The sequence below is a fragment of the Schistocerca gregaria genome, chromosome 1 (genome assembly GCF_023897955.1).
Source record: "Schistocerca gregaria isolate iqSchGreg1 chromosome 1, iqSchGreg1.2, whole genome shotgun sequence".
NCBI classification, from domain to species: Eukaryota; Metazoa; Arthropoda; class Insecta; order Orthoptera; family Acrididae; genus Schistocerca; species Schistocerca gregaria.
In genome coordinates, this window is record NC_064920.1 from 497564457 (window position 1) to 497577237 (window position 12781).

At 41.8% G+C, this 12781-nt stretch overlaps 1 protein-coding gene across 2 annotated transcripts in view; it reads right to left on the bottom strand.

Annotated features, from left to right (window-relative positions):
• LOC126353939 (intraflagellar transport protein 122 homolog) overlaps positions 1–12781 on the bottom strand; it is a 247092-nt gene that overhangs the window by 224776 nt on the left and 9535 nt on the right. For both annotated transcript variants that reach the window (XR_007565246.1, XM_050003221.1), the window contains exons 2-4: positions 5323–5432; positions 2095–2215; positions 571–781 (exon numbers count right to left, since the gene is read on the bottom strand). Coding sequence is in view for 1 of the 2 variants with exons in the window: in XM_050003221.1 (XP_049859178.1) it covers positions 571–781; positions 2095–2215; positions 5323–5432 (442 nt within the window). In the remaining variant the exon portion in view is untranslated. The remainder of the gene's footprint in view (positions 1–570; positions 782–2094; positions 2216–5322; positions 5433–12781) is intronic.

Genomic DNA, 12781 nt, shown 5'->3' on the forward strand with positions numbered 1-12781 from the left:
TAGATAAGGCTTTGTATTGCCCATGAAGCCTACTAAGGTGCTACTTGGAAGAGCTATTCTTGCAGAAGACTGTCCATATATAAGTCATGGTCAATATACTATTTTAACATATCACACTATGAATGAAACAGCTTATATTTCTTGTATTTTCAGAATACAAGAATCCATATTTAGTGTGCATATTATTCCAAAAACAAAAGCTATGAAACATTTTTCTTATTTTTTGAAGAATTTTAGTCAACTCTGTATAATTTACTTGCACAACATACATATCAGTCAGCTCTCAGCAAAAAAGGGTATTTTAGAGAGCACAAAGCAATGATACTAAGATAATGATACAGGATCGAGAGAAAGACTAAAGGAAGAGGTAAGGGAGGGAAATGACAAGAGAGGAAGAATGAATAAGAAAGATATGAGGGGGAGAAGAAATGAGGGCAAGGAGGGGGGGGGGTTGGGGGGAGTTCATAAAATGTTTAGAAAATATGAAGGAGGAGGAAGGGGAGTGGGAAGAAGGGCCAGGGTGAGTTAGGGAATGGGAGAACAAATACAAAATTCACAGCTGTAGCTCACCTTATTTCGAATTGAAACACAACCATTATTAAGACCAAGAGCGAGGTACTGTCCATCATTAGTCCAGCCACAAGCATTTATGCGGTAGCCTGATTTATACTTCTGTACTGCTTTTTGTTCTGCTGACCAAAATGCAAAGTCACTTATGGCACAGCTTGCAAGATGATGAGAGACTGGATTGTATGCTAGGCACTGAATAGCATCATTATGACTGAAACCAAATACCAGAAATTCACATTGTGTAATAAGTCTCAAAATCAAACTTACATTGTATTCCTTTTGTTATTGTTACTACTGTTTTGCTGCCGTTTAATTTTTTAATCTTGCTGTAGAGATTACCAGAGTGAATCACCCCTAGTTGTTCCTATAACACGAAAATTAATAAAGCTAAAACAAAAGTTGTAGTTATGAGTAGATAGTAAAATTCTGCTTAATATTCACTTAACAATGAGTGAGTAGAAACTGTCAAATCCATTGCCTACTAGGGAGTAAAATTACATTAGATGGAAGTTCAAAGAAGAATATTGCAAACTGAATCAACCACACAAAGGCTGCTTGTACTAACAGAAGAAACCTCTTCACATTGAGCTGCACATACAAACATCTCAGTATAGTCCTCATTAATAAGTTTATTTGGAATGTTCTGCTGTTTGAAGATGAAACATGGACATTTGGAGAAGCAAGAAAACACAAAATAATAGCCTTGGAGAAGTGGCGCTACCACAGAATGCCAAAGATTTCCTGAGCAGACAAGGTGTCAAACAAAGAGGTGTTCCACAGAGTGGAGGAAGAGAAGTCAAGTCTTTGAAAGCTTATCCAACACAGAACGGACACATGGACCAGCAATCTGCTGAGACATGATGATTCATTAAAATTATCACTGAAGGGAGAGTCAAGGGGAAGAATGCAAGAGGAAGACTGAGGCTGGAATACACCAACAAGGTCATGGAGGATACCAGCTGCACAAACTACATTGCTCTCAAGAGGATGACTGAGGACAGAAAAATTCGACAAACTGCTGCTAACCGAACTGATGCTTGAAGCCCCCCCCCCCCCCCCCCCCCCCAAATCTTCATGCCAGCAGCTGCCGTTATCTGGCAAAGGAGAACAGTCTTCGAGATGACAATTCACAGTTCATGCAATCTTTCCAGAAGAAGACAGTCTTTGCTGTGTTTCTGTAATGTCTGTGTTTAAGCAAGCATATGTCTCAGGCAAATGTTGTTAAGACATACACAGTCTAATACAGCAGCAAAGCTAAAAGCAGTATACTCACTTATAATACTGTTGTTATGTGAATATAACATACTCATTGCAATATCATGCACTGATTTGTTCTATGAGCATTTGCTATTTGATTATTCAGTAAACATAGATTCAGAAATATCTACCACAAAAATAAATAAAAGTAAATAAATATATGACACTAAATTTATGACAATATTAACCAAAACAAAATTAAAGAATTAATCAGTATGATATGAATTAAGGCTGTTAATATTGTACAAGAACCAGCAGGTAACTTACGTATATTTCAATACCCCTTCAAGTTTTGATGTCCAGATTATAACAGTTTTATCAGCACTCCCTGATGCAAAACGTTTCCCATCTTTAGCATAGCAAACACAGTAAACATTTTCTTTGTGACCTGAAAAAAGCAACGATAAATTACCACTATCTAAAATGATATTAAATAAAATATAAATACAGATGACTGCAACCAGTTACTTATGAAATACATGTTAATTTTTCTTAACTAGATTTCAGCATTTTCAGTCTCATCTTCAGATGGGCCTTGTAGAAATTACATATTTATTTTTATTGTGAGATGCCTGGTTCTAGCTTCAGGCAGTATTATTGTTAACATTCACTGGGTAATTTCCATTTTCATTGCCTACTGGCCATGTAATTAATAAATATTTTATATAAACACTGTCACCATAAATCTGGCAGCATCCGAAGAGGAGGAGGAGGAGGAGGAGGAGGAGGAGGAGGATGGGGGAGGGGGGACGGGGGTGGGGGGAGGGGGAGGGGGGAGGGACTAGGAGAAGGAGGAGAGATTAGTGTTTAACATCCCGTCGACAACGAGGTTGATACAGGTGGAGTGTAAGCCCAGATTACGGAAGAATGAGGAAGAAAATCAGCTGTGCTCTTTCAAAGGAACCACCCTGGAATTTGCCTGAAGCTGTCCTTCCGAATGCGATTCGTGTGCTATCCACTGTGCCACCTGTGCTGTACAAGTCTTGTCTTCATCTAGTAGATGAAATGAAGCCACAAATTGATCACTTGAGCATAGGTCACCTTTCACTGTATACAAGAAAGTACCTGAGGCAGCAAAAGATGTAAACAGTTTAGACAGACCCTTCTCTTCTGTTTTGGCCTGTATTGGAAAGGCATGTGTTTCCTGACAGTACTGACCTCTAAAGGGCTACACCCATGGGACAAACACAATTAGAGCAGTGGACAAGCAATAAGTGAAATAACTGGAAAGAGGCTGTTGAAAGGACATCATTACACCAAGTTCACTCATTGAATACTAACAAATAAACTGGAAAAGAGCAAACAAAGGCCAGTATGACTCATCGACATCAAAAGGTGCATTATCACCATGTACAGTAAGTTTGAATTGGGCTTTCTCCAGGGAACAGGTTTGCATAGTGAAGCATTATGGTTTGTGTTAGACACACTGGAAAGATAGTACACTAATAAATGAGTGAAACCAGTGGATACTAGATGGTTCTGCACAAAGATACACATGTAAGCTTGATGGGCAAACTATTAGCCACTCCCTTAAAAGAGCACATTAGTCATTTTGGTGTTCTATAGATCACATACATCTGGTACCAGGTGGTCATGTGACCATCCATTGTTGTCATAAGTAACAAGAGGAAAGTAGTGTGTATGTGCGAGTCAGATGGTTGGAACCAGGGCAGTAATGTGGGTTTACCTGGAGACGTAACACAATGGCACACAGAAGATATAATGTGTGTCGTGCTCATGACCACACCATGAATGAAGTTACCTGATTAGTCAGTGTATCAACGCGGACTGTCCAACATTATTACAAAGGCAACTGTCACAAAAAATCCTAAACAGTGATCAGAGACAACTGTCAGTGACAATCAGTTTCAAACTCGACATGATTTTGCTGCTATTAGTGAGTGCAGGCCCATCTCAACCAGTTTCCAAGTGAACATGACAAAGGTAACATCGTGCAATGGGCAATTGAAGTTGGCTACCTCACAAAAGGCCAATGCTCACAGTGGTAAATAAAGCTGCACATCTTCAATGGAGCAAAAAACACAGGAAATGGATGTAGCTGACTAGAGCCAAGGAAAGTGACTTTCAGGCCGAATCCATTTCTGTGATTTTTGGAGGTGTTCTTATACTACGAATGGGATCAATTTATTCAGTATACTATGAACGTTTACCATGATGTTTATTTCAGCATTCTCAGTGATCAGCTGTTGCCCTTATTTCTACATATTCATGGGAGTATACTGTGGACACTTGAGTCTCCATTAACACAGCTTAACATGTGTAGTGGTTTAACATTATTTATGCAAAAGATGATAATAACCCTATTCAATAGTCTGGGAATTCTGACATTTCCCTCACAGTATATATTTTCTTTGAATGTCGTTTGTTGTTAGCAATATTAGCTTATTCCCAAGAATTAGCAGCTTTCACTCAGTTAATACTAGGCAGAAATCAAATCTGCATGTGGAATGCATTCCTTGACTCTTGTCCAGAAAGGAGTGCAGTATTCTGCTGCATCCATTTTCAATAAGCTACCACAAGAACTCAAAGATCTTAGCAGTAGCACAAACACTTTTAAGTTGAAACTGAAGAGTTTCCTCATGGCTCACTCCTTCTATTCTGTGGAGGAGCTCATGGAAGAGCTGAAAAATTAAGCAAATTCCAGTGTTACAGTGTTGATTTTCTTTATTTAAACTTACAACTTGTCTCCTGAATATGTTTCTTATATTTCATTTTATCTGTTTCTACTACCATGTTATAATTTCATGTATTGACTCATTCCATGACCATGGAGACTTCTCCTTAATTTGGTCCCACGGAACAATAAATAAATAAATAAATAAAAATACTGGCCACATGGTCAAAGCTGTAGAAGTGCATTTCATGAATAAATAGATTTTAAAGTCAAAAGTGACTGTGATGTCTTTTAAAAAAAATGTTACATGACTGTAGATCGCAGCCACAAAAAGTTGATCAGTTAAGAACTTGTTTGTCGTGGTACTCCCTCTGGCAACCACTGATGCTTTGTGGTCTACCATACAAACTGTGTAAAGGAGAAATCTCCAGGATGGGTCATATAGAAACTGTGTAAAGGAAAAATCTCTAGGTTGGGTCTAAGTTGTCTTTCATTACACGTCACAATGCTTAAAGCCTCAGATTTAAGCACATGAGGGCCTCACACTATATTAAATTCTCAAAGTTAGAAATCATGCACAGTCCTGAAATCCTAATAATTTGTATACTGTCATGTATCTAATCTGTGCAACCACTTATGGTAATGAGAGCACTGTCCTCTCACAAAATTTGGGTAACAAGGTTTGATTCAGCACATTAGTTAAATATATTTTATAAAAAAATTAATATATAATTATATCACTGACTGGTTAGAGGTAATCAACTACTACTTTGTATGAGTGTGTGTGTGTGTGTGTGTGTGTGTGTGTGTGTGTGTGTGTGTGTGTGTGTGTCCATAATATACAATTATACAGAAAATACCTTTCAGAGGCTGTATCAGAGAACCATCACTAGTATCATACACAAGAACTCTCTGGCCAGCAGCAACAACCAATTGTGATCCATCTGGGTTGAAGCAGAGGTCATATATACTACAGACAAAAAGAAAAAAAGTTAACAAGTATCAGCAAAATTAAACACACAGAATTTGCAGAAACAACAACAGTAATAATAATATGGTACAGCGTACACAAAGATGAGAACACACATGTAAATATAAAATGATGAAACAGTATAAAATGAGTGGGGTACTATCAGTACTTTGTGCAGTAAATAATTTTTCATTTCTCATACATTCATTGTCTAATGATCAACAACTGCTTGCCTTAAATAGACCAAGCACTGTCACTGGGTAACTATATAATGATCTGTGGAAAGCCAGCCACAGTTCTCAATATTCTTACTTGTTTTTGTTTTAAGATTTTAGAGCTAATTTTTTACCAGGGAAGACATGCTATTGATTTACACCTAAAACACTGTCTTGAGTAATATTCTTCTCCAAAGCAAACCATTCTGAGGACATTACACCTACTCGCTACCAAAAGTAGTGTGGAGTCAAGAAGGACTGTTCTAAGAGAGGCACAGGTGTTCTGTTCATGTAATTTCCCGTCCTGCAATGGATATAGATTGTTGTGCCTTCAAGTTCTGTTCTCAGCTTTTTCTAGATCAAAGAAAACTAAAATCATGTAATGTTTGCTTAGGGAAGGCTACTATATAAGACTTCCCCAGTACGATCCGGTTTTTAAGTACATACTCATCACGATACCTCTTGAATCCACACTGGAAGCAGCTGATGAGCTTTCTGAGTTCAAGAGTCCACAGAGGCACTGCCATTTAGTCAAGATGTGACTTGTGGACTCCTTACCATTTAAGAAGTAAGGTCTCTGTTAGCCTTTAATATGAACATTATAATGGCCTCCCATTAAAAGTGTGAGTACATTCCATATCATTAAAATTTACTGAAAAGTATGAAGATGGTTTTCTCCCCTGCTGTACTTAAATTTTGCAACAAACGATACTACACACTGCACCACGCTGTTGATGTATTATTAAACTCTGATAGAACATTCTTCAATTCCCACATGAAAAAGGAATTGCTATACTTTCAGCATTATTGCATTTAAAATTTAAATGTCATCTCTCCACGGTTTTTCACTGATATTAAAGCTCCAGCTCTTACAGGTCATATAAGTTAATAGTACATGAATGCTGTACCTCCAGTTACATTACATTAACATTTGTTCCATAGGTCATGAATATGACAGTTTGTAATGATATGGAGCATTTCATTTTAACATAAGTTTTCTTTACACAATATAACTATTTTTTTAATTAATTAATTAATTTTATACTTACTACTTTCTATCTAAAATTTATCTACTGAGTAGAAGGAGCTGTCATTCAGAAATTATTTTAATTTGTTTTTAAATGTTGGTTGTGTTGTGACTCGCTGATCTTTCAAACTGCCGTCGCGCGGTTACGCGCATCCTCTACATGCGGCGCTGTCTGCCAGCTTTGCAGCAGCAGTGCCACGTAAGCGGCCAGCCAGCCAGCGGCCGCTAGACTTGGACTCAGTTATGATTTGACTGTTAAAGTGTACACACGTCTTACTCTGTTTACTTGATCTGTGACTTTCATGTATTGAGTCTTCCTTGAAATGTATTTGTTCAACTTGAAGTTATAACAATTGGCGATGAGGTAGTGATTTTTCTTTTCCATCGTTGACCCACATGTTTCCATGGCTACTTTAGAGCAACTATTGCAAGGTCTCATAGAACAACAAACGCTTCTCACAAATGCAATTCGTGATTTCGTCGCAGCATCTCTCGTCTTTGTCTCTACCTTCTTTTCCTCCTTACGACGAGACGGCGGAAGACTGGTCTCAATACGAAAAAGTCTTCGACAGCACTTCTTGCCATTTCATGTCGCGGGTGAACAAACATGTAAGTCTCTATTCCTTTCATGGATTTCACCTCAAATGTATCAGCTGTTGTCGCAATTGGCTCCTTTGAAAGATCCTGCGTCTTTGTCCTTTGCTGAAATGTGCTCACTTCTATCCATCTATTTTCAAAAGCAAACACATGTGGTAGCCTCTCATATTGCCTTTTAACGTTGTCAAAAACAAAAGAATCAATCCTATCGTGCTTGGGCTGCTGAACTTCACGGCCTCAGTAGAAAGTGTCAATTTATTACTGAAGTTCACAACGAATCCTACGCTGATTCCATGGTTCGGGATGCTATTCTCCGATCGGCGCCCGACAAAGAAGTTAGGCAATGTGCCCTTCAGTTGGCAAATCCGACTCTAGATGAAGTCCTATCCATCGCTCCATCTTTTCAAATTTCTCGCACCGCTGGAGCGCAAATAGAGGCATGGGGCAATGCCGAGGAAATACAACCTCTGTGCGATGTTGACGAAGCGTGTGGCGTGTCCCCCGCCGGCCGACGTGGCCGCAGTACGCTCCCAAGCGCAACCTCAGCCTAACCGTAAACAAACCTCTAAGAAACTGCAGCAAAACCCACAGCAACGTCCTTCATGTTCGCGATGTTTTACGAAGCATTCACGAGAAGATTGTCCACAACGCAAAAAAAAGGGTCATGTGTCATCCGTTTGCAAATCCGACCACGTACATGATGTTCATGAACATGGCGCTGATTCTGATTCTGTGTTGTCTGTCAATTGTACTTCTTCCCTTTCAAGGAAGTTATTCCTCACTGTCCAAATACGTGGTCGAGATGTTCGCTTGCAGGTGGATACTGGTTCTGCTGCCACTATCATCAATTCTCAGACATATCTTCAATTGGGTTATCCAACCATGTCACCTATCACTAGGCAATTACGGACTTACAATAAACAGAAGATTTCCCTCTTGGGACAATTTGATGCTGAGATATCTTACAAATCTGTCATTCACACTGTTCCCATGTTTGTGGTCGACCATAGTAACACAGAGAATCTTTTTGGTTTCGATGCCTTTCATGTTTTTGGGTTCTCCATAGATGACTCTGTCAATATCGTCTCTGATGCTATTCCTTATCTTCAATTGGATTCCTTGTCGACGACATTTTCGTCCCTTTTTTTCTCCTGGGTTAGGCCGTGCAAATGACTTTGAAGCTCATATCACGCTCAAACCCACTGCTCGGCCTAAGTTATTCCGGGCTAGGCCCATTCCTGTGGCCCTTTGATCAGGTCAAACAGGAGCTGGATCGTTTCACTGCTTCAGGGATCTTTCTTCCTGTCACTCCCAGTGAGTGGTCCTCTCCTGTCACTATCGTTGCTAAGCCAAATGGTGATATTCGTCTCTGTGGCGATTTCAAAGCCACTGTAAATGCTCAATGCCTTATCGACACTTACCCTATGTCTCCACCTGAAGAATTGTGCACTAAACTTGCTGGAGGCCAGTATTTTTCTAAACTTGACCTGTCAGAAGCTTATCATCAACTTCCTCTTGACGCTGCTTCCTGGCAGTTTCTGGTCCTTAACATGCCTTTTGGCCTCTATCAATATCAACGATTGCCATTCGGTGTTGCCAGTGCCCCTGCTCTCTTTCAGCGATTCTTGAAACAATTATTGCTCACTGTCCCTGGGTGTATAAATTACCAGGACGACATTGTTGTCACTGGCTCCACCACTGGCAAACATCTTCAGAATCTCTGCACACTTTTTCATGTCTTACAGACTGCCGGTCTTATGTGTAATCTACAGAAATCAAAATTTTTTCAGCCATCTATCATGTACTTGGGGTTTCAACTCTCTCGGGATGGTATTCGTCCACTACAGCAAACTGTCGCTGCGATCGATGCCCATCCTCGCCCTACATCTGTTAAGGAACTGCAGGCTTTCTTGGGGAAAATAGCATACTATCACAAGTTTTTACCGTCTGCTGCTTCGGTGGCTCAGCCGTTGCATCGCCCGTTGCGTAAAAACATGCCTTTTCACTGGTCCGCGTCATGCGATGTGGCTTTCCATAAACTGAAGACTATGCTGAAACAGGCCCCGTGCCTGGCTATTTATTGACCTGGCCAACATCTTGTTCTTGCCATGGACGCCTCTCAATACGGGGTCGACGCAGTCCTTGCGCATTGTTTTTCTGACAGTTCTGAACAACCCATAGCTTATGCCTCCAAAACGCTCACGGATGCCCAACAAAAATATTCTCACATTGAAAAAGAAGCTTTGGCCATTATTTATGCTCTTCATAAGTTTGGTGTTTTTCTCTATGGATCCAAATTTCATCATGTTACGGATCACAAACCACTTGTTTCCTTGTTTTATCCATCAACGTTACTTCCCGACAAGGCTGCACACCGCCTCCAGCGTTGGGCTCTTTACTTGTCTTGTTTCAATTATGAGATTCATTTCCGGCTGACAGCTCAACACATGAATGCTGATGCACTGTCTCACCTTCCCATGGGTCCTGATCTGGCATTTGATAGGGACGAACTTTTGTGTTTCCACCTGGATGTTGCCAAGCAGCGGGTTGTGGACAGGTTCCCCATCACTGGGGACCAGCCAGTGGTTGCTACGGGTTCTGACCCTACCCTCTCCCAGGTTTTACGCTGTATTCAGAAGGGTTGGCTAGATCGTCCGTTCACTAACGACTTCCGATCTGTTGCGGAACTACTACGCTTTGCGTTACCGCCTCACGGCTAGGGATGGTGTTATCTTCCTTTCCATCGAAAATGCTTCACCGTGTGTTGGGTACTTGCATCTTTGCATGCTTCGGTCTTGCGCCTCCTTCACCACGGGCACTGGGGTGTCTCTCGCACAAAATCTCTGGTGCACTGTCATGTATACTGGCCTGGCATCGACTCTGAAATTGCACACATGGTCACTGCCTGCGGCCCTTGTGCGTCACAGGCCGCCGCCCCAAAGTCATCTTTGTCACCGTGGCCTTCACCTGAGAAGCCCTGGGAGCGTATTCATGCTGACTTTGCAGGACCTTTTATAGGTACTTATTGGCTTCTCGTTACTGACGCCTACTCTAGCTTTCCTTTCATTGTCCGTTGCACGTCTCCTATCACCACGGCAACCACCAATGCTCTAGCTCGCATTTTCTCTTTGGAAGGCCTTCCCTCTACTCTTGTTACTGATAATGGTCCGCAATTTGCCTCTTCCGATTTTCGGATTTTTGTGCCTGTCACGCTGTCATGCATGTCACGGCCCCTCCGTTCCATCCACAGTCAAACGGTGAGGCTGAACAACTGGTCTGCACATTTAAGGCTCAGATGAGGAAACTCCTGACTTCTTCTGCTGATGATGCGCTTCTCCGATTTCCGGCTTCTTACCGTTTCACCCCCATGGGCAACCACAGTCCGGCTGAGCTCTTACATGGCTGACAGCCCCGCAAGCTACTTCATCTTCTGCGGCCTTCCACCTCACGGCCGCGGGTGCCTTTGCTTTGGCTAGTTCATCGCCGATGACCTTGTATGAGTACGGGGATATGGCAGGCGGCCAAAATGGAGTCCTGGCCAACGCCTGTATGAAATCCAGACAGACACGGGTGTTGCAGTGCGTCATTCGGACCAGCTTCGGCCTCGTGTGCCAGCAACGCCTGTTCCGGATGCCGCTAAACCACCTTCAGCTCTACCTGACACTAAGGATACTGGAATCTCTCATTACTCACAATGCAGTCCTCTCACCATTATCCCGGTGCCAGCACAAGAACTGACACCACCAGGAGACGTGCCCATGCAGGAACCAGATGACTATCATCTGTCGGAGCAACTCTACTCGCCTCCTTCTCCAACGGATGTGGACACATCGCCCATGTCTCCTGTTATAACAACCGGTCTTGCCGCAATGGTCAGATTGGTGCACGGGGCCCCAGTAGTTTTGACCCCCAAGTCTCCTGTCATCTCGACCCGTTATCATCTGGGACACTTCCATCTGTAAGGGAAGCCTCCTCCTCGAGACTTTATGGCCAGTCAAACAACACCTATGGACGTTAGCAATCTACAGGCCACCTCTATCAAGACCTGTGCAAAATATTCAAAGGGGGGAAAAGTGTTGTGACTCGCCGATCTTACAAAGTGCCTCCGCGCAGTTACGCGTGTCCTCTACATGCGGCGCTGTCTGCAAGCCATGCAGTAGCAGCGCCACCTAAGCGGCCAGCCAGCCAGCGGCCGCTAGACTTGGACTCAGTTATGATTTGACTGTTAAAGTGTACACATGTCTTACTCTGTTTACTTGATCCGTGACTTTCATGTATTGCATCTTCCTTGAAATATATTTGTTCAACTTGAAGTTATAACAGGTTGGCTATCTGTCTGACTTTTAATGCTATTTGGTAAATGACCAATGATTTTTGTGACAGCATAACTCACCCCCTTCTGTGCCAAAGTCAGATTTAACCCAGAATAATGAAGATCATCTTTTTTTCTAGCGCTGTAGCTATGCACTTCATTATTGTTTCTGGACTGGGATGTATTATTACTGACAAAATTCATAAAGGAATATATGTGTTGCAAAGGTACTGTGAATTCCCCAAGTTCCTTAAATAAATGTCAAGGTGATCTGCGGTGGGCTCCAGCTATTATTCTGATTACACAATTTTGTTCAATGAATATATTTCTCTCAATGATGACTTCCTCCAAAATATGATGTCATATGAAAGCAGTGAATGAAAATAGGCATAGTAGGCTAATTTACTGATATGCTTATCACCAAAATTTGCAATAACCATAACAGCACAAGTAGTTGAACCTAACCGTTTCAGCAGATCATCAATGTGGTCCTTCCACATCTATTTCTCCTCAATGGACACACCCAGAAGTTTTCAATATTCTGCCTTAGCAACAGGCTTCCATTCAAAGTCTACATTTATCAACAGTGTTATGCCATTTACTGTACCGAATTGTATATACAGTAGAGCATCGGTTATCCGAAGTAATCAGGGGACATGGGTGTTCGGTAAACTGGTTTGTTCGGATAATCGAACTGTACATGTTTATTTGCCAAAAAGAAGTACTGTACAGTTAATTTATTCATTAAAACAGGCATCTCTTTTAGTATTACAAAGTAACATACAAAGGCAACTTCAGTAGGAATATATAGTATGTGGCACAGTTTATTAAACACGTTTACGTTTAAGCATTTTGTATCGTCAAGTTCACTTCTTCACGCAGCAGCACACAAGTGGTCGTAAAAGAGAACGGAAGGTGACTGCACCATGAGAAGCTCTTCTTGGGGGCGCGACATCCTTCAAACTGCGCGGAGCGGCACACCTCAACTCTAAGCTGGCGCAGCTGTTGCTGTGAACAGCTTTCATACTGCCGCTACTTCTACTGCCAGTGCCAAGCCGACAGAAGTGTGCTTACTGTTGATACACAGCGACTGGCTGCTTGGCCGATCAGCAACGCCTTGTGAAGGCCCCATTAGAAGCAATGTTCCGCCAGTGGTGGCCCAGTGCGGCGACTACTGTGGAAAACTTGGTTTGGGATT